We start from the raw sequence: 27,941 nt of genomic DNA on the forward strand, positions 1-27,941 counted from the left end.
TGGTTAGCCCTACGATCTGGCCGGTCCGGAGAAGTAGCTTTCCTTGTGGTAGCTTATAGAGGGGGAAAAAGCGTGGTCGGCCCTACGATCTAGCCGAGAAGTAGTCTTGCTTGTCTAGAGTAGCTTCTAGGGACATTATAGAGTACAAAATTTGGCCTAACACGGCTATTGTCAAGATACGTACTAGCACTGTATCTATAAGATTAAAATCATGCCGCAATCGTCTTCCAAGAATATATAGTATATAACAGGGGAAATGAAAACTAATGATATATATAGTATCTCCCTTTTGAAAATCCTTATTGCGCGGTTTTGCTAGTAGTGCCCTCTCTTGTTTTTTCAAAGTCTCGGTCTGTAATTAACCTTAGCGTTAGGTAGTAGGAGCCCTTAATAAGTTAGCTTTCTTTCCCTAGCGGAAGACTCTGCTATATACTAATTATGAAGTAAGAAAAGTCTAAAATCCGGAAGCATCTGCGGACAAAAGATATACCTGGCCCGTCTCCCGGATGCGAATACCTATATATATATCTACTTCGCATACCTTACTATATTCGTATGCCTTTCTTATTAAACTTGTTTTGCGACGGTATTGTTTTTGACGTATCAGTCTTCTCTTTAAGGAGGAGTAATTAGATCGGGTTAGGTTTATAGCAGCTATTGCGAGTGGTCGTATTACTCTTTAGTGGCGTGATAAATATGAATACGCTTGTATTGTCTAGGAAAAGCACTAGGAACGCTAGCTTTTATAAGGAATAATTCTATTAAATAAGAAAGAGCTTAAGTGTGTAAAGGGAACTTTTTATTTTTTAAACACACAAAAGACCACGATTTTGCTCCAAATAGAAGATCGTGGTCTTTGTGCTTTGAGTAATACGTAGGCGCTAAGACGGCGCGTATTTAAGGCTCCTTAACGTTATGATAATAGTCTAGTGTTGCACGTAAGCGAGATACTAGATATCTTAGACTCTATCCTATATAAAGGTATTCCCCTTCTCTCTTACAATAACAAATCCCGCCTCCTTTATAAGCACAACTCTTCCTATTTATTACTCTATCCTATCTTATATATCCCCGAGGTTAAGTCTGTTACAAAAAGCATAACTTCTTGTAAAAGGCCGGTCGCGCTCTCTCCGGAGGAAACTTACCTTAATAAGTAGGAGAAGATCATACAGGACCTAGTTAAGCGAATTACGTTTGAAAAAAAGTATATTAAAAATAAGCTTACTAATAAGAAACGAGTAATTCTCTTATAAGAAAATCCTAGCAGCAGGAGGTACTGTCGCTTTTAGGACTGCGTCCTATACAAGTTACATAGAAAGCCTAATATCAGGACTATATTTCGTTTTAATGTTAAGAACCTTTCCGGTCGATACTATAGTTAGTCCTCACAATCCTATTAAAAGCCGTAAAACCAGTTAAATCTAACGAGCTGCAGAACCGAACAAGTACTATTATATATTATGTATAGAACAAATATTTCCCGACCTGAGTGCCTTAGTAGAGCGTAGGGTTTTGCAGATAGAAGGGGGGGTCACTTAGCTATCCTTAGTTAGCTAGCAAATATCACGCTTTCACAATACTATTAAAGATTAGTTTCGCTATAAGGGCCGTACCTTCGAAGTGAATATATACGATCGATTCTAAAGAGCATATACCGAATAGGAGCGGGAAGCCAGCACAGTAGAGATCAATCATTAATTTAAGAGTCACGAAGGTAGTTCTTAGGATTACGAGAAGTGTAGAGAAGTACCGGACGAACCGCTAAGAAAAGACTACTTTCCTGAAGAGCCTCGTAGTAGCCTACTAAGTAAAGTTCTGGCCTCCGTGATTAGCGTAGGAAACTTAGATAGAGTAGGTAGTGATTCAAATGCTTACCGTCTTAAGAAGATTCGGCGTAGCTAGTGCTATAATTCGTCGGTCATACTATTACTTTCGTTTTATTACGAGGAGTCGTTATTAAATATCTTGGCTACGAGTAGTCATTATAGACTCTTCTCAAATCAAGAATTGTGCGATCAAATATCAGTATACTATTCACGCGTGGCCTCGCTTCGCAAGATATATTTAACTAAGAGACATCAAGTATTTATAGGAGGGGTAGACCAAGAGCCGGCAAAGGTAAGCAGGAGACAATTCTATACACTCCTTACGTATAGTTCAGGAGTGCTGATTTTGATATTAGCTTCTTCCCGTAAATATTACACTCACAGTATATATCACTAGGGAACGGCTTGATATATTTGTTAACGAAGTGTCGGCTAAGGGACCCGGGGTTTTTGTATATTTTCAGGCGTTTACTTTCTAGCAGTTTAGTATTACTAAGATATATAAAGCATATCGTTAGTCTCTCTTCTCGAGATTTAACGCAAACAGAAGTAATAGCTTAAGAAAACCTATCGTTACTCTTATCTAAAGAGGTAGACTTTTGTCTCTTAGGTAGGGGAGAAGCAGGTAGTGTATTAACCGTATCGATAGAGCGTTTTTAAAGCACCCTAGGCCGCGAGGGAGTACCCTCTTTAGTATTATAGACTATAATTACTATATTGATTACGGTAATACGGCGTTTATATTCTTTCGTGACTATTATACCCGGTATAGTTAGGATACTATTAATAAGCGTTATATACTACGGTATTATATAGCTAGTTCGCTATAACGTACCTATAACTTCTTTATCGATAACCTTTCTAGAAAGTTACCGCTTACTATCGATTACTAGCTACTTATTCTTATACCGCTCTATGTTCTTACGAATTAAGTAGTGCTTTTACTATCTCTTCTTGTTTCGTAGATACTTTACTACGCGATTATACTACTCGTCTGTATAATCGAATTTTTGACGTAAATTTTTTTAGGCTTTTCTCCCGAGCTTTCCTCCGCTAACGGACGGTTCTAGAAAGAGTCGTACTCTACGGATTATTACCGAACTCTCGTTAAAATACGGCGGCTATATCTTTATAGGCGCGTATCTTAATATCACGAATACGCTTTCTCGCCTGTTTCGTATCTTCTAGGATATATACGTAGGGGATATTATTAATATAGCTTAAATCCTTAAGCCGGTAGGGCCTACGAGGGTCGATAGACCGACTTATCGAGTAGGCAAACTGTGAGATATAGGGCAAGATGCCTAAACCGTCATGCAGCATATCAAGCCAGATTCATAAGGCCTATACAAGATGGCTGAATCTCTATAAGCTTTATGCTATACCATCATCACTACGGTCAATGACATCGTACAATCAAGCAACCACCGATCAATCAGCTACTGCATGAGATCACTATGCATCTAGATCTGTCTGCATGAGATCATCATGCATCATCTAGAACGATCACATGCAAGAGACAAGTTGGTTATAAATATGCCCTGTTTTCTCTACAAAAATGATGTTTAAAAAAACAGACAAGCAAGATTCAATACAATCAACCAAGCTTCCGTCCTACTTTACTTTTCTCTTACCTTTATAATCCTAAGCCGAATTGAACTTATCCTTCCTATTCAATCAAGAGGAAGAAAGATCAATCGATCTTATTCAATTATCTTTAATTTATCTTCCTCTTTACCAACCTGCGCAGCATCGCTTGCTCACACAAACCGTATAAGTTATTTCTTAGTAGGCAAGCCCCGGATAATAGCCTACGTATCTATATAGATATCTATACTATAGTACTATATAAAAGTATCAATACTTACGTACTATAGTATAATATTCTATAGTTTATTCGATATATCCGCTAATTAAGAGGATAGTATTAGCCTAAAATTCTTTTAATATACTCTAAATATAGTATTACTCACGACTATTATTAAACGCTTTTGCTACGCCGTATTAGAGGCAATATAGCTTCGCGACTTCCGTAAAGCTAGTAATCTTACTACCTCTTTTTATTCTATAGCCTAGCTATCCCCGGGTAAGTAGCTTTTCTAGTACGAATCGAATCATATCCGCCTCTCGTAATACTTAGCAAAATATATACTGATCTATAATCTCGTCTTTTAGCTTTAATTCCTATTTACTAAGACCTTGTAGGACCCGAAGATAGTATAATTTCTTAGGGTAGTCTAGTACCGGGCTATCGTTAGATAGACTTTTAAATACGCTAATTCTAAATAGAATACCTAGTAGAAAGACGTAAGGACTAAGGACTAATATAGGATTAAAGATAATCTCCGGAATTAGAAACGCGTCTCTAGTTAAAAAATAATAAGTAAAAGGACGTAGAGACGTATATAACTAAACAGGGTAAGGCAAGCCTAAGGAATAGCTTAGCGAGTAGATATTACTTACGATTCTTTTTCACTAAGAAATAATTTTATGAATTCCGGTCTTAGATAGATGAAAAGTCGAGGATATCCTCCTTTTAGATCCCGAATTAATGTTAATTTAAGATCCCAGAAGCGGAGTTTTAGTAGCGCCCCCGGACGGTTACCGGTAATAGCGGCTAGCTAGCAGAAAAGGAGGAGTTATATCCGATACTAGCTATAAGGAAAAGTTATCTCTATCGTAGATAGGATCACTCGGGCAAACTTAGCTATATCCTCGATAAATATAGTCGCTTTTATGCGTTTTTTGAGGGAAAGTTTCTTCTCCGTCGTAACTATCGCGAGCACCTATAGAACGTTAGTCGCGTATAATTGCCGATATTTATACTTAATCGGGATCTTATATCACGGATCTTAATTTAAATATCTTTGCTAAGGCTATATCTAACCTCGGCCTTGTAGATTAGATACTACTACTTCTAGAATACGTCGAGTGAGCATTTGGTTTTCAGCTCCGGGGTCCGACGTCTATCCTTTCCCCGTCGCTGATTATACTACTAGGAAAAGAGAGCCTTGAGGAAGCAGACCGTCTCCTAGGTATCGGAGAGATATAACAGACATTTCACCGGATCGCGCTTTGCGCCTTTATAGAACCTAGAACAATCAGCGACCTAATTACTATACGCGGGGATACTAAAGTGATGTCCTACCTATCCTAGAAATCTTGTGTCTTATCCAACCTCTCTTGAGTTTTCGGGCTATAGCGTTTCTGTCGGAGCTAGGAGACATTAAGAGCCTCGGCCTCCTAGAGGTAGTATTCTAGTAAAAGCTGCTCCTCTTTATCTTCCTGTGCTAGTTCATCTTCGGACTTATCGTCGGATTTATCGTTAGACTCGGGCTCGGATTCGCTGCTATCGACGTCACTGGGTGCAGTAGAGGAATTAGAGTCGGAGGCGTTGTTCGAGAAGATCTCGAGCAGGCCTGAGTTAGTGTCGCTCTTATCGTCGGACAGAACAGGACACGGAGGACAAGGTATGGCAGCGGAACGCAGTATGCGATCGAAGAGGGGGCAGGAAGGGCGAAGACGAGTCGAAGCACGAGGGAATGGTCGATGCTAGTTTTATTTCACTGGGAGCAAGTCACCCGTTGGAAACCCAGGCCTGGGGCTGGAGGAGTTGCTGGAGAGCGAGGGAGGACGGTCGGTCGGGGGCCATGGTGGTCGATATTTATGGAAACTCGGGGAAGCAGAACGGTCAACAGAGGAGCCAAAAATGGCTCCCCTCCGCCAGGAGGGTGATTGAGGGTGAGCGAGGATGGGCGGCTGTGGCACGAATGGACATCGGTCGATCAATGGGTCCAGGCACCAGGCACGACCAACACGAAGCATGGGTGGCAGTAAACAGGCCGGCCGTGGGCTTTGGCACACGTGACGCCAAGACCGCCCACGGTGAGTGAGCGGCTTAAAACGGCGTCAAAAGCGGCCGTTTCTGGCCTCCCATTCACCGTGTCATGCATATTAATAGTAATATTAAGGACGTATTTAAGGTTTTTAATATACTTATTAGCGAATTTAGTATAGAAGTTACGAGAATTTACTATACAGTTAATCGCTTTAGAAATAGATTAGTATATCTAGATTTAAATATCATAAGAGATCTTTACCTATCGGTTTATATCTACTAAATCTCTTAGTAGCTGAGGAATATCTTAATTAATAAAATGCTATAAACCTTTCTAGCGCAAAACACGATAGATATTATCTAGCTAAGTATTAAAATCTATAATATTATCGAATAGATTAAGAAGATTAAGTTAATACTCTTCTAGGGTATCGGTAGTTTAGTAAATTATACCCTAAGAAGAAGTAGTAGAAACGTAGTTGCTATAGTCAACCTATGTAGTAACAGATTTAGCGAATACAGGATCTTAGCGTTTAGCTATCTTCCTAGTAGTTTAATAGAAAAGGAGAAAAATAATGAAGGGTAATAACGATATAGGCAAAATAGCACTACTACCCTACGAAGGTTAATTGCAAAAATGCGAGAAGGATAGAAGTAAAAGTATAACAGGCTCGATAACCTGATGGTGTTATAGACACCAAGCGCACAGGAAGCAGGGGAGAACGAAGTCAGATTAGTCTATCTAGGAGAGCAAGAAGACGAAGAAGGAAAAGAAGAAAGGAAAGGCCTAAATAGGCCTACAAGAAGAAAGAAACAAAGGCCTAGGCCTGCAATCAGCAAACCTGCAGGGCAAAGGAAGACGAGCGCATGCACTGCCAAACGGGCAAGGTCGAGGTCGAGTCATCAAATACACTAATGATACCGCGCTAATTGTCCTTCTCGGGGACGGACGAGGGGATCCACTAACTCCGCCCCCGTAATACCCAATATTTAACCCTACCCGACACTAGGGAACGTTTTCCTGCTAGTCCATCGGCTTTCCTCTGTCTGACCGTTGCTTGGAGATATTGCGATAATAGGGGCCTCCCTAATCCATTCTCCTAGCAATTGAATCGACCTCAATCAGTTGTTCTCGGACTCCGTCTCAGGGGAAGTACGCTCTGCGTGCCCAATAACATTCTTCAATTTCAGGCTTTCGACGTCTGCGCCGGCGATGGCAGCGGCATCTCCCAACTGAACCGCAACCTCGTCCCCGAATTTTGCGTTAATCTCCTCGAGGGATAGTCCCTTGGTCTGTAACGGAGATCAAAAGCCTCTTGTCAGTCTCTTCTATCCACCCAAGAGAACAGGAAAAAAAAATCCAGAGCAGGAAGGGGCCTAACGTACCTCAGGGCACCAGAAATAGAGGATCAAGATATTGCAAATGGTCAAGCAGATAAAGATAATGTAGTACTTCCACGTAATGCTCGCCAGTGCGGTGGGAGCAGCCTCAACATAAACCAGGACCGAGATGAACGTTCCAAACAAGGACCAGGCGACGCCCTGAGAGCGGATGTGGGTTGGGAAGATTTCACCTGGTAGTAGATTCACCATCAGCGTCATTGGCTAGCAGTAGTGCTTTTCTTACTGGCACTGGGAGAAACTCACTGCAATAAACATAGCCAACGACATCAATTCCCGCTCCGTAGAAGGTAATGAAACAGAACGAGAAGACCACGCCCATAGCGAGGCCAGCATGGTTTGTAGTTCCTGCGAAGCTTGCGATCATTGCCGTTTCGAGGCAGACAGACACCATACAACCGACCAACCCAGTTACTATGAAAGAAAGTGATTAGGTTAACCCACATAATAGAGGGAGGCATCATACTCAGAAGAGGTTTGCGGCCGACCTTGTCCAGAAGCAACGCCCCTCCGAGGTTGGCAAGAGTTGCGACGGTGACATACGAGGCGCCGAGAATCAACGGAATGCCGCCTGTCAATCCAAGATTCTGGTAGAGCGACACAATATAAACTACAAACATCAGCGACCTGCGTAACCAGATTTATCACATATCGTGATTAAAGAAAACAGACGCACCGTAGATTACATTCGCCCCAGTAGATTGAGATGCGAATTGAATGAAGAAACCCATCCACATGCGTTTGCGATAGGAAGGCTTCGTGAAGAGCTGACGATTGCCTCCTGCAGACCATGCGGCAGCATCTGCTTGAACTTGTTCGACCATCTGAAGGAATTCCGTAGCCGCACGACTGTCACTATTCGCGCTAGTGTCATCGCCATAGAGTCTTGAGGTGATGGCCCAAGCCTCGTCTTTCCGATCTTTTGTGAGTACTGCAACAATTGTTGAATCAGTCTTGGTCCTCATCTTCGGGAGAGCAATATCACATACGCCATCGTGGAGATTCTGGAATCCACGGACTGCATAACAGCAGACATAGAGGTGGAAGACAATTCAAAGCAATTGGGAAACGCCACTGAAACGAGAGATTGGAAGAATAATAAGTTCCAACTCCCACCCAGCCGGCAATTGCATACCCCAGAACGATCCAAGTGCCATGTTGTCCGACCAAAAATCCTCGAGCTGCTGGGGGCGCTATTGTACAATGTGCGTCAGTAGGATGGAGACATAAAGGTACCCTTTTGATTGTAGAACTCACAAATCTCTGCTTGAAGGATCGGGATAAGAACAACCATCATGCCGATTCCAGCACCCGCAATGAATCGTGCCGCTAGAAACATACCAAGCTTAACCGACCCCGCTTCTAATGCTGCACCGAGAACGGTGACCACGGATGACAGATACATGGTCTTCTTGCGACCTCTGGCTTCACACATCCACCCAGCCGCGAGGGCCCCCAGCATAGCCCCGGCAAAGAAGAGGCCATTGACCGTTCCGGTGATGGCATTGGCCCGAGAGGGATTCTGGCCCAGATTGAAGTATGAGAGGAATCCTGGCTGGCCCAGGGTGTTGGAGATGACAGAGAATCCGTACCCGTAGGTGAAACTTCCAAATGTTAATACCAAAATAATACGAAGGGTATAGAGAGAGTATGTTCTCGCCATGTTGACGGGCTGAACCAATCTGGATCTCAGACCGAGGCTGTAACTATCCAGAAAAGTTCATGAGAAGCGTCCTCGAACCGTGCTATCCCTAGAGGTATATAAGTAAGAAATAAGAAGTATAGACAGTTTCCCGCAGAGGCCTACTCCAAATTACCCCGAGGTATAGTGGCTGCGACAAAGTTTAAACACCCTTCTACCGCCTTTTCTACACCGTCCTTACCGCCTACCTCACGAGTTCTAACTAGAGTAGGCCATGACATTTCCCATACCATGGGACACTCCCATGTCCCACTCTGGACGACGGGATTTGGGACCAATCCTTTAGTCCTAAGTAATGGGCGGGACTATATATTGTGTCAGCGTAGAAATAACCCCGACGATAGTCATTCCGCCGGCTTTCCTATTTGGGTAGTGGACTGGGGAATTGGGGAATTCCCGTGGGGTATGGCCCCGTCCCATGGAACCTCTAGCCCTGTCCTATGGGTCTAGGCACAAGGATATTCGGCATCGCCGGCTATAGCCAAAGACACGCGCCGATTCAATGCACTGTCGTAGCCGATATCCGAGAACGAAGTGGGATTGAACAAGGGCCAATAGGATATGACTCGGCCGATAAGTTTGGTATATCTTAGCGGCGCTGGTCGCAATTCCCGCCCATAGAAATAAATAGAGGAACAAAAGGAATCGGAACGAAAGCGAGTGACCTCGACATTACTATGGCCCACCAAGACAAGACCTTGCCTTCGTATCAAGAGATCCCCACCGTGAAGGGCATGCCTCATGGATGTGCCTGGGAGTTTTGGGATTCCTACAGCGATAGCCAACCTGATGAACTTGGAGCTTTGAACCTCTTGACTCCTGACCGGGTACTGGAGGCTAAGAAGGAGGTGAAGCTAGGCATCAGTGTCGCTATCAATTGGCCCTTGAACAACTGCTCCACGCCTCATTCTAACCGTCGCAAACCAGAGCTCCAGATCGTTCCGCTGCCCGGTTGGGAAGGCAATGACGATGAGATCCACATGAACACGCAGAGTGGCAGTCAATGGGATGGGTTTCGTAGGCTTTCTATTCTACCCCTTCCTAGACAGAAATTTACTAACGGGATTGTTTGACAGGGCATTGGGCCCACCAGCCGACCCGCTTATTCTACAATGGAATGACGTCCGCCGATATTAGGGATAACCGAAGCAATACGAGGAATGGAATCGATAGTAAAGACTCAACCCGTTTATATGCGAGAAATGTGAACCTCGACTGACCAAGGACGTGGTGTTAGAATGGACCGAGCGTGGAGGGATTGTCGGCCGCGGAATTCTGCTGGACTACGTTTCCTGGGCGGAATCGAAGGGCATCCAATACTCGCCAGTGGAATATCACGAAATCTCGGTGAAAGACCTAGAGGCGGTGGCTGCGGCTCAAGGGACTACGATCCGCCCTGGTGATATTCTCCTCATCCGATCCGGCTTCGTTAAATGGCACAACGAAGCTTCCGCAGAGGAGCGAGTAAGTGGCACTTCAGGGGGAAAGGCGTGGGCTGGTGTCGCGGGAACTCAAGAAACCGTCGCCTGGATGTGGAACCACCATTTCGCCGCTGTTGGGGGAGATGCAAATGCTTTCGAGGCATGGCCGGCAAGGGATGAGAGATACCGTAAGTAAAAGTCTCTTCTCCGGATGTTGGTTAGTAGAAAAGAAGACTGATTGAATAAGGACTCCATGACAACCTTATTGCGCTCTTTGGCATGCCAATGGGAGAAATGTTCAACCTAGAGGAACTGGCAACGACCTGTAGGAAACACCAACGTTGGAGCTTTCTCTTCACGAGTGCGCCTCTCAACTTCCCAGGAGGTATTGCAAGTCCACCGAATGCCATTTGTATTTTATAAGGACGGAAGTAGGGGGATTTTCGTGCATACAGGTTTGCCTGGCATAACACTACCCAGTTTCTTGGTTGGCCACATATAGATTGTTTAGAGTTTCCTATACTATTGGAAATGCCTAGTACAAATATCTGCTTATTTTTCAACAAGGTTTTTTTGCCGCAGCCGGTAATGAATTGCGAAAAACACTATTCCTACCGTTAGGGTCCTCTGGGGGGGGATGTGCTAGGCAGAGCTTGCCTCCTCTGATTCCTCCTAGAAAGATCAAGCGATACTCTTACTAGCTTTCTCGCAATTGGTATATGAGAGAGCTTTCTTCGCCTCCTTATATTTGACTGTCGATTCTTACAGGCCTGGCAGACAATTGACGACCGCTGCCGCTTTCTAGTCGGCGGGGCAGATGAGTCAGACCGTTGAGTCCCCAGCATTAATACGGACATCAATCTCGTTGGGTCAAAACCGGCCTAGAGACGAGGAAGACAGCAAGAAGAGTTCGAGCGGCAATGGATTGAAGGTCAGGTGGTTGGTTATTGTAGCCGAGCCGAGTCGGTTATTATTATTGCCGAGTTCGGCCGGTTATTATAGCCGAGTATCTGGCTTTTACTACGGAGCGTCTCCGAAGCATTCGGGGTAGCCTAAATGCTTCGGGGAGTTTCAAGGGCTAAGTGGAAAAACCCTTGCTTATAAATATTCTGCCGGATTTTCTGCCAGCCTAAAACGGAGTGTGTGAGCCTACGGGTCGGGTCACCTATACGCCCTTTTCTCGGCTTACCCCTTCGGCCCCTTATAGTCACGTGATCTACGCCTCAGCTCACCCCTTCACCACCGCCCCTACTGCCAAGCTTAAACTCTTATGTACCCTATCCCATGGGGGTGGTGTTACGCGTAGCCGACTGGTCACTGTGAGTAGAGCTAACTGGGGTTATACTTGCCTAGTTCCACTACGGATTCCAAGAGTATCTCGCAACTGTACTGTTGCTATGCTAAGCCTTAGACGGACTTAGGTCTTATTGAGTATCTTGCAGAACGTGCCAGAAGTACGCGCCAAGTAAGTCAGTCACTAAGTAACAATACCAAGTGAACTCCCCTACTTGTAGGTTGGGTTATCTTAAAGGTAAACTGTGAAGTCCAAAGTACTAATAGTAGTAACTAAGTAATAATGTAAGATTAATCGCGAAGAACTAAATACATAATGCTAAATGTCTTTATATATCTAGTCCTTCGTAGTAGTATAGGTAGTAGATAGTATAGATAGTAGATAGCTCTTAGTATCATCTACCCGTATACCTATCTACCCTTTCTACTACTAGGGGGTTACGTGTCGGTTTACCGTTACCTAGTGTTATGGCGTAATCTTAGGTATAGTAAAATAGTAGCCGTTTCCTGCGTCTGGCTAACCGTCTAATCGTATAATCGGGTATAGTTTAGCACGGTTAGGGGAAGGCCATTTCCAGCCGCCTTCCTGAATATTCCACTCAGGGCTCTTAGTAACGTGCCTGAGCAGCAGGTAACGTAATTCACAATCGAGCGGAACACACAGCCGAGCGGAACACCCACCCCCATGATAAAATTTTAAAACAGGATATCGCAACCAAAACACATCAATTAAATTTTACATTGATTGATCTTATGGCCAATTACTCCACATCCACTACACGTAGGCGGAGCCCTCTTACGTGGCTGATCCTGCTGAGTTGGTAATTCGCCCTGCTCATGCGATACTACCTCATCAGCTTGAACTGGCTGAATTTGCTGCTGAACTAGCTATAGGCCCTCTTCAATCGATAGGCCACCCTCATGAGCTATCTGCCTAGTCGATTTCGTGCGCTTTTGACGTTTCTTTTCATTCGTTGCGCGTAGATCGGCGTTCTCCTGCGCTGATAGCGCGGTGTTATGTTGCGCTATACAGTGGCCCTTGATAATCTGATCAAGTATGATTTTTAACGGTGTAGGCGGGCTACTCGATCGTTAGTTTAGTAGATATTTAAGCATCGAAGCTTGCTTTTGTAGTTGAACGACGATTCGAGGCGTTTTTGGTGTGAATTGGCTAGATCTGCTGCTTAGTAGGCTGCTTAGTAGGCTGCTTAGTGGTGTTGGCGTTCGGAGAGGGATATTAAGCTTGGAGAGTACCCTTTCGGCATCGATTAGTACTATACCAGTAGCCGCGAAGCTGCTTTAAATGATATTCGACTAGAAAGCTTCTAGTCTTGCGCGAGGATAGTTAGCTAGAAAATCAAGCTTATCGATGTGATTATAGCTAGTCCGTGCTAGATCGCTCACGAAGCGTCCGTACGCACGCTTTAGTACTATAAAACACCTAACATCAAGCGGTTATAAAAGATGCGAGGAATACGAAGGCATACAGAGCAGTATAATATCGTTTTTAGTGCAGATCCGATCGAATTAAGGTATTAAGTAGCTACCGTGCCCGTCAAGGATTAATAGCCGAAATCGTCCTCGTACACGCGAATTCGTGTATAGAATAAATAGCTTTTGTAGCTAGCGTAGACCGATTTCATCAGTAGTCCAGCCGTTATTTGATACCGCGAATCTCTATGTAGATTTGATTCGAACTAACTAGCAATATAGACCTAGCCCTTAAATATTATATAGGGCGGTAGCGAATAGCCATCAGAACAGATCGTTTCGATCGTAGTAACCCATTCGCGATTTCCTAGCTATAGGATTAATCGCCGACCGTAGTATTCTAATCGTGTAACTACCTTCTGCGCTGATATCAGACCCATTACGAACCCAGTCTCGTCAAAGTTGTAGATATCCTCCGGTTAGATACCGTTCTCCTCGATCGCGCGTTGTACCGTCAAAAACCACTGTTGTATAGCATTCGGATCCTCGTTAAGAGCACGCTAGTAGTCATATCGTCTCGAGAAGCGTGTTCGAAGCTCATCGCGTCGTTTAACAAAATTTGATACCCAATTCACACCAACGGTCGGCGAAGGGATCGATCCTCGCGCTGCAAGAAGGATATTAGCCATTTCTCGTACAGTAGCAGGCCTAGGCGCTGCTCCACGCAAATCCATAGAGAAGATCCATTGAACAAGCGAATCTTCTTCTAATTGGGTCAATTTATGGCCGTTTGAGCGCGTATCACCGCGTGAGATTCGGCCATCGGCGCGTGCATGTAATGTTGTGAGAGGAACTTCGTATAGCTTTGCTGCTTCGCGAAGAGATTTAATGCGGCCATCTTTTATATCGGAAAGGGCTAATAGAATCCTGCCCTCTTGATTGGCCAATTTCTGCGAGGATTCAGTGCGAATTGGTGGCATGGTAGGCGGTTGAATTAGGTAGGATGGCAGGAAGACGCGATTTTGGATGTGGTGTTCCGCTCGGCTGTGTTCCGCTCGATTGTGAATTACGTTATCGCACGTGATAGCGCTAATGTATAGCGCCCGGGGGTTGATTGGGTCTCCGTTGCTCCTTAATTAGCTGCGGCCCCCGCGCCTTCTTGAGGTTCGTAACAGGTGGATCCAACGGGTCTAGTTGGATTTAGGGTTATTTCCTTAACTATAGCCCCACATAGTCCCCTAGGGTACCAGTTAGATCCATTTTCCGTCGCCAGTTGGATTCACATTTACCGCCCGGACGCTCCTGAATTTTTGATATGTTCCTATTTAGCCATTGAATTATCACATAATCGAGTTTCAAACGTAGCAAGTTAGTAAAACCACTATCTTAGCGCGGTTAAAGGTGTCCGGTTTTTTGATGGGGTGCGACCGAGGACGGGCGCTAGGGCTTTAGGCCAGCGATTCGCCAGTTCATATTTTGGATATATTATAATAGTCGCTAGCGATATAGCCGTCGAAGGTAGTCAGGATTTCAGGGGTAACATTCAGACACTTATAAACACCGATTAAAGCATAAAGCTATTTACAAAACTTTCAACTAAGTTAAGGTTACCATCAGAGTCAGTATCCCGTTAGATATAGTACTACATAGATATAGGATCTCATTAACGGCACGTCATTTAAATTTATGGCACGATATATATCTCGATCCTATCTACTCTATACTAATCTCTATACTCTACTACTATTTATACTATAGTATAAAGATTACGGGGGAGTATAAGATATAGGGCAAGATACCTAAGCCGTTAGGTAGTATATTAATGTCAGATATCAGGCAAGATGCCTAAGCCGTTAGGCAATATATCAAGCTAGATTCATGGGTATCTGTCAGATATCGGGCAAGATGCCTAAGCCATCAGGCCAGCATATCAAGCCAGATTCATAAGGCCTATACCAAGGCCAGAACGATGTTCTGAATCTCCGTAAGCTTTATGCTATTATATCATCATTATCCAATCGGATAATCAGGCATGAACAGACGCATCATAGTCATGCAATCTACATCATCATTACGATTACGATTGAATTACATCGTACAATCAAGCAATTGCAAACCAAACGGCTACTGTATAAGATCACTATGCATCTAGATCTATCTATATGAGATCACCATACATCTAGATCTATCTGGATTGATCATATGCAAGAAACAAGTTTGATAAGTTTGCATAAAATATTGATTATAAATATGCCCTACTTTCTCTACTAAGATCTTATTACAATGCACACACATATTCATAAGCAACAAGACGATTCAATATAATCAACCAAGCTTCAGTCCTACCTCACTTTTCTCTCATCTTTATGATCCTAAGCCGAATTGAACTTATCCTTCCTATTCAATCAAGAGGAAGAAAGATCAATCAATCTTATTCTAATCTTCTTCCTCTCTTCTCTACCTACGTAATATCGCTTGCTGACAGTATATCGTCTTAATATACTAGATATAGAAGAGTTAAATTATAAATCTTTATTATTATTACTATTATAACTCCTATATTTTATATTATTAAGTTTATAAAGTTATTATATAAGGGAAATACTGAGTAGGAGGATTAATTCTACGGTCAGGAAGAGAAGAGTAGATATATATACTGTAGCGTAGATTTCTACAGAAGATCTATCTTAGCCCGGACCCTATCAAAAAAATATTATAATTTTCAAAAACTCACTATACTCTAATAAACCATCGTACGATAATAAAATTAAGAATATAGATAGATCTGATATTAACTTAGAACTTCCTAAAGTTTCAACTTCGTACAACGTCTAGGAATAATTGCACCTAGCCTCTGAAAAATTAATTCCACCTAGCCCTGTCTCTACTTTTTTTTCCTCTACTTAAGAGAAATACCCTAATTCTACCTAGGCTGGGTGTAAATACTCCTATATGTTATGGTCAACGACTAGAGGGAGATATAATATTTTCTCCGGATGATACCCTCCCTAGTGCAACTTGCGTAAATCAAATTCTCCAGGTTTATTCAGTGGAATAGCATCACCGTAGAAAAGATCTAGCATGATTACAAAGTAACCATTCGCAGCAATTTGATCAGTAATAAGCTGGGTGTTCTTAAAACGGTGACCAAGGACATCAGTGAGTCTAAATAACGACATGAGTTAGGCGGGCGTCGAAGGACTCTTGTCATTAATCGATAAGCACTTACATAAGTATACCATACTCCGTAGACTTGTTTGCGGGGGAGCTGATATAAATTTCAAAGTCTTTGAGAGTTGAAAATGTTCCACTTGGCTCCCCTTCGTGGTTGAAGCCTTTATAACAACAGGGTCCTGCTGGATGAGATGTCATTTTGGAATTTCAGAGGACAGTTAATGCTTGTGAAGGAGATACCCCGATCAAAGTGATTTGAACTGGAAGCAGGGCATCTATTGGCTATAAATGAGGAATAGGCTAAGGGATTAAAAGACCCTCTGCAGGGCGTCAGGTCGCATAAGCTTATATGCCTTGACTCAACCTTCTTCAATGCAAATTTCTAAACGCCTAGTTGAGGGGTAGGCTGAGTCTAACTGGTCGAGACCTTTAGAGAGTTGATTCAGGCGGAGTGGAATATAGAAAGCTCACTTCCCCACCGGACTCCCCTACCGTACTGCCACACTGGACTTCCCAGCTGGTATCCATGCCCTGGCGGTCCCACGCCGCTTCCCGTTGTGTGTGCATAGGCCTCGGCCCAACCCGCGGGTAACCCGCAAATTTGAGGTTTGAGGGTCGAGAAATATAACTCCCGCAGCTTTTGAGGGTAACACGCAACTTAATCTTTGCGACGCCCCCTAATTTTAATAGGAGTGGCTAATCTCACACCCCCTTTTGACTAAACTCACACCCCCCGGTATGAGATTAGGCATTCAGCACTTTAATTTTGGCCGGATTAGGAATATTGATACCTTAATGCCTTGTTTATCGTATATACTAGTTTATCGTATACCTGAAGATCCATAGAAATAGTTCTTAGTAATTTATAACGGTTCTCCGGCTAATGTCGTTATCTGCCTACGCACACGCGCTGAAATATCGCTTATTCTCGTGCGATTTTACCACCGGTTCCCTTCCAAGGGCCCTCTAACTTTAAGTCCACCTATACACATTCTAAGTAGGCACTGTAGGCTCTATTTATAGTAAGTATTTACCTACTTCTGCTTACTTGAGGTTATACAGAATTATAACATAGTATATGACGTTTAGGATCGGGCATCGATGCCTCGCCAATTGGGCACCTATTAGACCTCAAAAGGATCCGTTCTGATCCGGATCCTGATCCGCCCCTAGGACAAATACACATTCTGGATCCTTTGTGAGAGTGCCTAGTAACACTACTAGTTAGCCTACCATCTATAATCTAAGCCTGGTGGGCATTGCTCCAGACCATAGTCTATCCTCTAAGTGACCGATAGATGTGTGGCTTCACTACAAAGTTCGCTAATTTAAAAGGCTATGTCCTTTGTAACCTATATGACAGGTGTGACAGTCCGAACCTGCTAAATAGGATCGTATGAGCAGTTATGATATGTGTTCATGTAAGAGCTCCGTTTAGTTATTAGCTTTCTCTTTTTCACCCCCGCTTAGACATATATGAATAGTTATATATATATAAAGCATATAAATGTATATGGATATGGATGTAGACCTTCGGGATAATCCAATGTCAAGATAGCTAGAGAGCTTTACAAGGCTAATTATAGTGTACCAAATAGCATTTCTGATATCCATGCTTGCTGAACAAGCCTACTCCTTGGAATCAAGATGACGCCGGTTAGGCAGGATCCCCGCTACCTGCATCGTTTTGAAAGCTGAGACCCACGACTCATAAGTGCTATCATAGCGTGTCCAGCCAAACTTCCTGGCTTTATCAAGCGATAGAAGCGTTGTTACCGCTCTCCCCATAGCCCAGTTCAAGTGATCCCAACTAGCCCAAATGAAAGCCTCTCTTTTCCCTCCGTATTTCTCGACAATCCTGTCCCACACTTCTTGTTTATCCTTTAGCCACTCAATGAGATCAAGCCCTAGAACAAGGCTATTGGAATCTTTTTTCATATTCTCAAACTTCGGCTCTGGACTCTAAAAATCCACTCTGGTTAGTTCAAGCCTTTGTGTTACCGGAATATTTCCGCTCCTAATACTCACTTCTCTTCCCCAATATGCAGCAATTTTAGGCCAAAAAGTTCTCTAGATTATAACGTCTCCATTGTTGTGATTAAATGCCTCGTTAGCACAGTGCTCGTGGGTTGCAGCAAAAATGGCAAGATCAGCGATGCCGGGAGCATAAGACTTCTGGTAAAAACTAGTCCAAATATTCTCGTTTCCAGGAAAAAGAGGGGGTTCACCAAGCTCACGACAAAGTAGAAAATATACGGCTATAGTAAAAGCCTCCGATATGCCGTTCGCTAATAAATCCTCCTATTAATCCTTACCCTTCCAAATCAGAAAGGAATGAGCTTACCTTGCGGTGTGAACCTAAATATACCTGTCGGACGGATAACATTCTAGCTCTAGGTATTTCGTCTTGCCTGCACCTCAGTCAAGTAGTCTTCCTAGGCATAGTAGAAATTTTCGCTATTGTCGTTATAACGAGCGTGTTTTTCTTCCGCGGGTGGCTTTATGTACCCCACGTGAGGACTATAGTACTGAGTGCCACGATTAGCGATTCATTATTAGAAATTTAGTTATAGCGGTATGTCCAGATTTCTATACCTTTCCACCGGTATAAATACATACTCGTTACATGTTTGGGCATATAACTTCCATAATGTCCAGAAAGCTTTTGAATAAGGGGACATTCTTTTGTGGCAAAAGTTTAGGATCCGATGAGTGAATATATGACGTATAAAACACATGAGTGATATCGGCACAGATTAGCTTTAGCTTGTTAATGTTCTCATTAACAGGTTCCAAGTAATCAATCGCAACGAAGTCGATTCGCGGGTCAGCCTAGTAATTGGGTAGTTTATTCCGCGATGAAATAATAATCTTTGGCCTTAGGTGGTATTAGCTTTCATAGATCCCTAATTTGACTGTGAGAGCCCCACCATTCTGATTCAGGTCGTCGGATCAATTGTTCCACAATTGCATGTCCACTGATACCATTAACACCACTCACAAAAGCTACTTTGGGTGATTTCTGGTATTTCACCACAGTCCGGGTGTACACCATGACAGGTGGCGTGATGTAATGAATCGATAAGGGATAAGGTCGTGGACTTGCTTTAGAATCCTTCGTTTGTAAGCAAGGTTGAATTGCCAATATGATGGTTTAGCTCACTGGCTGGATCATATAAATAATCGTGTTTCATTGAGCTCTTTTTGTTTCGGAAATTGGTGGGGAATGATATTGGTGATGCTTTCAAGGCGGAATGAAACGGACAACCCCACGGTTTCCGCAGCGCTGGAAGAAAGGCGGTGTGCATTATTAATGGCCCATACGAAGTTTTGAAATAATCCGGTGACCAAATTTCGGCCCATTTTAATGTTTTGGCTGAGCAACGAATAAAACTAGCACAGCGAAATACCAGTTCTCCTTTACAGCCGCCTTCCCACGCTATCCTTGTCTATGACTCATCACCCCAAGGTTTGGGGCGATGTTGTTAGAATTGGCTAGGCGCATGCCATGAGAGAACTGTCTTTTACAATAATCATTAATATCATTTCTGTCTCTTTCTTACGGGCCAATGGCAAAGAACAGGTCAATTTGGTGCCTACTGAAGGAATTATCGTAGCTGAAGAGATAGAGAAGACGAGGGTTAGCTAGAAGGGGCAATAGTGATGGTGTAATTTCGAAATTGCCCAACAGATTTAGAAATATTGATCTTCCACTTTCTTTTCCTCCTTTTAGCTCCATTTCAAAAGGGCCAGTATCTGCTGACTTCGCTCCACTTCTTGCACCCTTTGCTCGCAGTCTCTTTAATTCTGTAGCGAATTCCGCAGCAGCAGAGAGAGCTATTTTTATAGATGAGCATTCAGCAAACCAAAGTCCAAAATTCGCTTGAGACTCGCCATGTTTAAAAAGCAGCTCTGCGTGCATAGCAATAACCGAAAATGCGGAGCAGAACCGCCTCCTAAAGACAAACTAGGAGCCTTCCTCAAACAAGGACATAGAGAGAATTTTGCAGCGAAAATTGCAAGACCATCTAACAGGGGCTAGGAGATATCTAACTTCGCATCTAGCCCTACATCAAGACCTGGGCTTTGATTAGTTCAAGTCTAAAGCCCAAACTCCCACTAGACTAAGAACCCAATCTAGCACCAGGTTGAATTCCCAATTAAATATCGACATCTGCATCGCCTTGTACACCAACTTCAACATGGAGCTCAGCTTTGAATTCAGCATTCGTATTTTGGATCAACAAATCCTCCCCTCAATTATGTATTAAATTAGACGTTCAACTCGTCGTTGAACTCGATGTCAGAACCTCTGCCAAGTCATCCAATGAAGTCAATATCAAGTCGTAGATACGTCAGGCATCAATCTCGCACAATGAAGTTATTTTCTAGCTCATAAAGTGCAAACCATCACATTCTTAACTAGAACCCGCTGTCTAATTCTCTCCATACCTGGATATCCTACTAATTGGGAAAACGTAGGGCCACGTTAACGTAATAAAAATAGTGGAATTCATGGCTGTATACCAAGAAATTGAAGATAATATACATCAGCGAGACATAAAACGAGTCCCAGTAGGGGAATAAATTAGAGGATAGGGTCAAGCGGAACTTTTATGATTGCAACTTCAATTGATCGAATCAATCAATCAACACTCTATTAACCTGATGCAGCCTAACTAGTGGCGTAATGGCTATGCAGGCGCTTCCTCCGGCGGAAGCAAGAGTATTCCGAACGCCAGACCCGCGCATGAAACAGTAAATACATAGGAAAACGGCGTCTTGCCATATAAAATCAGCCCAAAAATCAGCCCAAAACAGTATCCAAACGCCTGTAATGCCCTCGCTCCCACGATATATCCCTCAATCAGCCCTCACAATGGCCTGCTGCTTCCTCTGTATCTCCATCTCTGCCTGCCCTCTCCGGCATTCAAACCATCCTCCTGCTTCGTTCTCGATTGGTGGCGTTTTCGTCGTCGATTGGCGTGTTAACATGTTGGATGTATTCTTCCAAGACCTCTCGGTCGGCCTTGGGCTTAGCTTTCCTCCTACCTATCGTCTTCACCACCTGCTCCTGCTAGTCTGTCCTGGCTCGTTGTTCCGTCGCCTTCTTTTGGCGGTTCTAGCTCGATTTCGACGTGCCGGAATTGTCCTAGAAGGCCTGTTTGCAACATGAATTCGCCCACGTAGCGGGTGGCCAGCGAGTGCGATACAATCGCATCGTAATCCGTCGAATCTCCAAGGTCAGTCGCCCTGACCTTGTCAAGGAAGATCTTCCTTAGATCAGCGTACAACGGGCACTATATTAAGACGTGTCTCGGTGTTTGAGACCCTTCTCTATAGTAATACTAATCTGATTCGACCGCCTTGATCTTGAATAAGAAGTAGTTTAGTGCAATACGTATTAATCGTATCTAGATCAGAATCGAGGTGTATAGCTTCGAGAGAGACTCGAACAGCCGAAGTACCTTCTTATCTAGGGCCTTCACCAATCGTTGGTTCGGCTTACCAGTTATCTCCTTCACCTACTCTTGTGCCTATCTCTCTTTAATACGCCGCCGCACACGGCGCTTCGCGGTCGATGCTAGAAGGACACGATCGCTAGGGGATCTACTACACGCCGAATCACCGGCGGTCAGTTAATCCGCTCCGTTCCCTACACCTCCGGTTACCGCCAACTTTGCTTCAACGTTAGCGGTTTTATTGCTAGGAACGCCTACGTGTACGGGGATCTAACGGATCTCGACGGGAATCTTGTCGGACGTGGGTATCTGCTAATGATATACCTATTTCGATCGAAGGGCCCGAACGTAGTTATAAATTTGCTAGAGCACGTACTAGCCCGACGATCGCTTGGGATTTTGCACCGCTTGGATAGCGGCCTGGCTGTCGGAGAAAATAACTATTTTTGCTGGGCTTCTTAGTGGCCTTCGGTTCCCTAGTTAGTTGACGAATTTAGCAACCGCCATTTCAATACCGCTAAGCTCGGCAACGTACACCGTTGACTCGTCGGTAGTTCCAAGGTACCGTCGTTCAAAGACGCCCTCACGCGGGGCTACGGCTAATACGCCTACCTTTCCCTCGTACCTACTACTATCTGTGAAGAATAAGGTCGTACGATCCTCACAGACTATCGGGGAGCAGTCTAAGAGGGCTTGTTGGAATAGAGATTCCGTCTTAATCTTGTTATACGAGGCTCGCGTAGCCTCCGTATCTTCGATCACGTATAGGATCCGTGCCTCCTATAGTGCTAGAACGAACGCTTTCCGAGATTCCTACGTCCCTTGTTAGTTTAGGATACTATCCTTCTTCCACCTAAGGGCTTCAAGAGGGCTCTACCTTCCTTTCTTACGCTCCTATACAGAGCGCTAGGGATATCGTAGGCTTTAAGGCTAAGCCTACGCGGCGCCTGTTTAGATTCGTATTGCTAATTCCTAGATAATTTAGTCTATAAGTAGGTGTATCGGTAGTAGGAATAGCTCGATATTAAGCGCTGCTATACTAGTGGATTTAAAGGCGCTACTAATAAGAATCGCCGTACGTTGCTAGATCTTGGTAAATTCGTTAATAGTTCGCCTTAACTCCCCTACCGGAATTACCCTCGCAGCAGGACTATACTACGCAGAGACCCCGTAGAGTATTTACAGTACTACCACCGCCTAGTAAACCTTCCGTATTATCATTAGGGAGGCTCCCTATATTGATCCTGTCATCGCCCGGAGGGCCTCAAGGCTGCCGTTGGTCTTTGTAAGGAGTTTCTGACGGTGTATATTGAAATCAAGACGCTTGTCGAGCCAGACACCTAGGTATTTAGCAGATTGCGTCGGTTATATTGATAGGTCGTTGATCTTAACAGGTATTCGGTCGTTACCCTGTAGGCCGCCTCGATGTCGAATATATTAGTATGTGTGTTGTTTTGAATATCGTCCTAGATATCATCCTGGATATCGTCTAATTCTGGGGTAGTGTAGTGAATCAATTCGAATTTGTCCGGTGTAAATCTAGCCGCGTGTCGTTTCGCCCATAGATCGGCCTTCCTAAGCACCTTCTCGAGCGTGTGGACGTTTGTATGGTATGATTCCGATTCGACCAGGATCGCCACGTCATCTACCTATCCAAAGCCATGAGATTGGGTATCCCCTGCGCCTAGGCTGCACGCGGTAATCAGTGGCGCATTGAACATCAGGAATAAGATCGAAGTATAGAGTGAAATCTTATAATCGGTTCTAATTGTCGGAAAACCAGGGATACTAATTTACCATATAAAACACCGTAGACAAGTGAGTTATTACATTTGAAATGTTCAAAACAACAAACCAAAGGCACAGTTGCACTCAGCGCCATGCAGATGCCGAAATACGCAAGCTACGTGCTGTTGTGAGTTCCAACGTGATGAACAGTTCCTCCTGGATATTTCACGACCTTCAAGTGAGATTCGAGATATTCAAGAATTCCATCGGGAAAATAGTTGTGTGTCATAATCTCCATCAAAATCCGATTCCATTGTGCTATACAATAAATCAACATGCTGACTATTGGACTATTGGTTGTGGTCGGTAGTGGCTGTATTATGATACACGCACCAGGTAATCTGCCAACCAGGGGCTCTTGATGAGTAGAATTCCCGCCACAAACACAACGTCTATCACAAAATGCTTCATCCGGACTAGCTGTATCTAGGGTGACCCACGGAGTCTTAGTATACTTAATTGTTCAAATAGCTTCCGTGGGCTGGCAAAGAATGCTACAAATATAAGGAGAGTGTGAGAAAGACACCTCTAGCCGCCGTTATCGTCCCGTGGAAAATATGCTTCTATTCACGACTGCCGTTTCTCTGTACAAACCCGTAGGATAGAGCGATGAATATGAATGCGAAATTCGGGGACCGACCGATCGTGGGCTAGAACTATGAGCCAAAGCTGCTTTGGAAACTGACTTGGGGTCTCTGCTCTTGAGCCGCGCTGTCTTTCGTACTCCATGGGGGTCAGTATGGACAGTAAGACTTGATAACTATCTATCTATTCTTAAATTTTCCACACCTAAGAAGATCAGACTTATCAAATCGGACGATGCTGCTAAATTGACGAAATTGGAGCCCGTCCCGAACGTACGTAATACTATTATAATTCACAGGGCGGTTATAATATGCGCTGGAGGAGGTAGGTTCCAATCACGCATTTCGCCTATCCAGGTAACTAATACTTTATCCTGATACTCTGATAAGGGAAAAAGAGTGAAACCATAGTAAAACCTAGGCTATTATTATTACTTATATTAATAATATAATTATTATATAAAAAGATCTAGCTTATATAAATAAGCTAGCTACTACGGCTAGATAGTATATTTAATTAGAAGAGATAGGATAATTAGGCATAAAAAGACGTATATAATAGATATACGATCTCTATTATCACTACGATTAATTACATCGTATAATCAAGTAACCACTAATTAAACTACTACTATATAGGATCACTATATATCTAGAATATATCTAGATCTATCTAGAACGATTATATACAAGAAATAAGTTTGATAAGTTTGCATAAAATATTGATTATAAATATACCCTGTTTTCTCTACTAAGATCTAATTATTATATTTATTACTAACGAAGATTTAATATAATTAACCAAGCTTTAGTCCGAACTTACTTTTCTCTTATCTCATCTTTATAGTTCTAAGCTGAATTAAACTTATCCTTCCTATTTAACTAGAGGAAGAAAGATCAATCCATCTATGAGCAAGCGATGTGCTGCGTAGGTAAGTAGAGAGGAAGAAGAAAGAAGATGATTTTATCTTTCTTCCTCTAGTTAAATAGGAAGGATAAGTTTAATTTAGCTTAGGATTATAAAGATAAGAGAAAAGTAAGGTAGGACTGAAGCTTGGTTAATTATGTTGAAAACTTCGTTGTTGCTTGATGAACATGATTATGAGATCTTGGTAGAGAAAGCAGGGTATATTTATAATCAAAATTTTATGCAAACTTATCAAACTTGTTTCTTGCATATGATCGATCTAGATAGATCTAGATGTATTCTAGATGCATAGTGATCTCATGCAGTAGCCGTTTGATTGGTGGTTGCTTGATTGTACGATGTAATTGATCGTAATGATGATGTAGATCGTATACTATTGTATACGTCTTTTTATGCCTGATTATCTGATTGGATAATGATGGCCGTGGAATAGCATAAAGCTTATAGAGATTCAGAACATCGTTCTGGCCATAAAGTAATTCTTGTATAGGCCTTATGAACCTGGCTTGATATACTGCCTGACGGCTTAGGCATCTTGCCTGATATATGACACTATCTTATTTAATCTTCTTTCTTCTTCTTACCTACCTGCGTAGTATCGCTTGCTTATAAGTATAGAGTAGTTAGTAATAGCTAAAGAGGATTAAGAAGGAGGATTAAAACTTACTTATTTAGTTTAAATAGAGTAGCGTAGAGTACTAGTTATCTTTATAAAGAATTCATATAAAGGTATCGGATATAGATAGAGCCATAAGGAATTCTATGATAATCTATATGATATCATAGAATCTTATGGAAAACAAGATCATCATAATGAAATCACTACTATATTGCTAGTTGCCACCGAAACCAGGGGATTTATCAAATATAAATAGGACCTAAAGTCCCTAGCAGACAGTTCTTAATAACAGTCCTGAATTTATTCTTGACAGCCTACCTACTACTATTCAATCCATCAACCTCTCTATACGATCCAGCTATACTATATAGCTCTATCTATAGGTTTGCTATACCATCATCCTTCCTATACGCTTACACTTACTTATAGGTTATAAGCCCGAGTGCTATATACTTATATTTATTATATAAGATATACCTTAGGCAATCCAACAACACCCTGATCTACCTTCCTAATTAGGAAGACAACATTACCGAATTATATCCGAGCTATCACCGAAGTTATATCCGTATACCCGGATTATATACCCGTATATCCGAATTATATATCTCTATACCTAAGAGACATCTGTCAGTTATCCTATATACTTCAACGTTCCTATATCTATATATATCTACCAATCAGCTATAAGCTCCTCTATTAGAAGGATATATATAGAACCCCTTTAGGGAACTAAGAACTATATAGAGTAGGCATTAAAGATCAAAGCACTATTTACTAAAGATGGTATATTAGACGCTATCTTATCTTCTAAACCTGCTAAAGACGATAGCAATCGCTAAGCAGTAGCTAATATTAGGCTATATAGTTCAAAAGGCCTACTACTATATATCAAGGATGAAGATATAGCCTATAAAGCGTAGAATAGACTCGAAAGGCTATATAATCCTAAGGGATTCATAACAGAGTTCCTTACTCTTAAGGAACTATTTAATACTACCTCGTCAGATTTCTCTACTATCGAAGATTACCTAAATAAGGTCAAATTCCTAGTAGAGGATCTATCTTCTAAGGGTATCGCCCTACTATAATAGGTTATTATAGCTTAGGTCCTTAATAGTCTAGATAAAGGCTATAGATCTTGTTGGATTTTGGTATGGTGCATAAAACCTTGGTAGAAATCGTTCGTGCGCACTAATCTGAGTGCCACGATTATGGAAGAGAGACGAATCAGGATAGATCACAATCGACTGATCAGACAGAAGGATCAAGCAGTGGAAGGTTGATTCAGATGGTCTACTATGTCCGGTGATTCTTCCTGGGATAAAAAGGATGTCAAACTTGTTCATTCTAACTAGGAAACAGAGTGCAATTTATAACATGAGGAACATAGCAAATATCACATAAGGAAATCAAGAACAGTCGAGGTCATTTTGGAGTGTTGAACATTCCTTTGCCTAGTCGGGCAATGTTGACACGATCGTTGAAGATCAGAATCTAGGATCAGAATCTAGGGGTAAACAAGATTGGGTTTTCCTAGCAGTAAGCAAGATAGGAATACTCAGTAAGCAGGCAGGATTCAAGATGCATATCTGGCCTATAGGCCATACATGCCGACATACCCCCTCAGCTCTCGATATGAGATGATAGGTAAGAGCAAAGTGAGAGCTGAATAAGACGAAAGGAAAGGCAGGCAATTGCCTAATACAATGGGGATACTTCTATGTGTAGCTGCTTAATAAAAGCGTAGTGTTTTTCGCTAGGTAGGCGTTTTGTGAGTCTATCAGCTGGCATTTCAGTTGTTTTGACCTATTAGACTATCAGCCGTTTGGCCTGAACTTCTTGCCGAATCCAAAGTTGGTGGATATCTACGTAGCGAAGTTTCGTCTAAAATACTGATTTCTCGCGATTCAATAGGTCGACGGTCTGTTTATTGTCGTAATTCAATATTTCTAGTTAGTCAATATCGAATTGGATAAAGGAGAAAAGGCGTTTGATCTAATATAGCTGTTTAGCTATATAGCTAATTGCGAGCAGTTCGGCTTCGGTTGTTGACGTGGTAACTATCTTTTGTTTTCGAGATTTCTATTTAATTAGTCTACTAAACAGGCAAAAGATAAATCCTTCAGAGCTCTTTCTATTAGGATTATTAGCAAAGCTTGCGTCTAACGAAGTAGTAAAGATTTGATTATCTAGTTAGCTGCTATCGTAGTAAATTACTAGATCTTTCGTCCTGTATAGATAGGAAATCAGGTAATTAGCTACTATTAGATACTTCTCGTTGCAGCGAGTAAGCGATTTAGCTAGTAGCTAATTAGCGAATGTAGTATCCGGTCTCGTCTAAACTGCAGGAAAAAGGGTTAATCCGTACTTTTGTTGATATAATTTAGCGGTTTTCGGATTAGTTGGATCAGATAAAACTAGATCGATATCGTGATTAGTCAAGAGTGGTGTTTTTGGAGGCTTTTTATCAA

The 27,941-nt window shown here is 42.6% G+C and overlaps 6 protein-coding genes across 6 annotated transcripts; 2 read left to right on the forward strand and 4 right to left on the reverse strand.

The window, feature by feature from the left end:
• Positions 1 to 1,157: 1,157 nt before the first annotated feature.
• N7458_005862 (uncharacterized protein) lies at positions 1,158 to 1,902 on the forward strand (the record flags this gene model as incomplete). Its single annotated transcript, XM_056909244.1, is given in 4 exon segments — positions 1,158 to 1,238; positions 1,255 to 1,377; positions 1,594 to 1,620; positions 1,726 to 1,902. Coding segments are annotated over 4 exon segments (408 nt in total), but the record flags the coding sequence as incomplete, so codon positions are not given.
• Positions 1,903 to 5,069: 3,167 nt separating this feature from the next.
• Positions 5,070 to 5,651, reverse strand: N7458_005863 (uncharacterized protein; the record flags this gene model as incomplete). Its single annotated transcript, XM_056909245.1, is given in 2 exon segments — positions 5,070 to 5,378; positions 5,394 to 5,651. 2 exon segments carry the CDS (start codon positions 5,649 to 5,651, stop codon positions 5,070 to 5,072), a joined length of 567 nt encoding a protein of 188 aa, XP_056764949.1.
• A 1,135-nt stretch (positions 5,652 to 6,786) lies between these two features.
• Positions 6,787 to 8,728, reverse strand: N7458_005864 (uncharacterized protein; the record flags this gene model as incomplete). The annotated part of the gene is made up of 7 exons (XM_056909246.1): positions 6,787 to 6,957; positions 7,051 to 7,269; positions 7,322 to 7,479; positions 7,532 to 7,675; positions 7,742 to 7,996; positions 8,055 to 8,258; positions 8,323 to 8,728. The coding sequence occupies 7 exons, from the start codon at positions 8,726 to 8,728 to the stop codon at positions 6,787 to 6,789; spliced, it is 1,557 nt and encodes a 518-aa protein (XP_056764950.1).
• Positions 8,729 to 9,444: 716 nt separating this feature from the next.
• N7458_005865 (uncharacterized protein) lies at positions 9,445 to 10,611 on the forward strand (the record flags this gene model as incomplete). The annotated part of the gene is made up of 4 exons (XM_056909247.1): positions 9,445 to 9,784; positions 9,844 to 9,971; positions 9,992 to 10,376; positions 10,436 to 10,611. 4 exons carry the CDS (start codon positions 9,445 to 9,447, stop codon positions 10,609 to 10,611), a joined length of 1,029 nt encoding a protein of 342 aa, XP_056764951.1.
• Positions 10,612 to 17,715: 7,104 nt separating this feature from the next.
• Positions 17,716 to 18,472, reverse strand: N7458_005866 (nucleoside-diphosphate-sugar epimerase GsfE; the record flags this gene model as incomplete). The annotated part of the gene is given in 4 exon segments (XM_056909248.1): positions 17,716 to 18,048; positions 18,088 to 18,156; positions 18,169 to 18,387; positions 18,431 to 18,472. The coding sequence occupies 4 exon segments, from the start codon at positions 18,470 to 18,472 to the stop codon at positions 17,716 to 17,718; spliced, it is 663 nt and encodes a 220-aa protein (XP_056764952.1).
• A 49-nt stretch (positions 18,473 to 18,521) lies between these two features.
• Positions 18,522 to 19,141, reverse strand: N7458_005867 (nucleoside-diphosphate-sugar epimerase GsfE; the record flags this gene model as incomplete). The annotated part of the gene is made up of 3 exons (XM_056909249.1): positions 18,522 to 18,606; positions 18,713 to 18,918; positions 19,088 to 19,141. 3 exons carry the CDS (start codon positions 19,139 to 19,141, stop codon positions 18,522 to 18,524), a joined length of 345 nt encoding a protein of 114 aa, XP_056764953.1.
• Between the last annotated feature and the right edge of the window lie 8,800 nt (positions 19,142 to 27,941).

Source organism: Penicillium daleae (assembly GCF_028827525.1).
Source record: "Penicillium daleae strain IBT 16125 chromosome Unknown utg000006l_segment0_segment0, whole genome shotgun sequence".
In the NCBI taxonomy this organism is placed as follows: domain Eukaryota; kingdom Fungi; phylum Ascomycota; class Eurotiomycetes; order Eurotiales; family Aspergillaceae; genus Penicillium; species Penicillium daleae.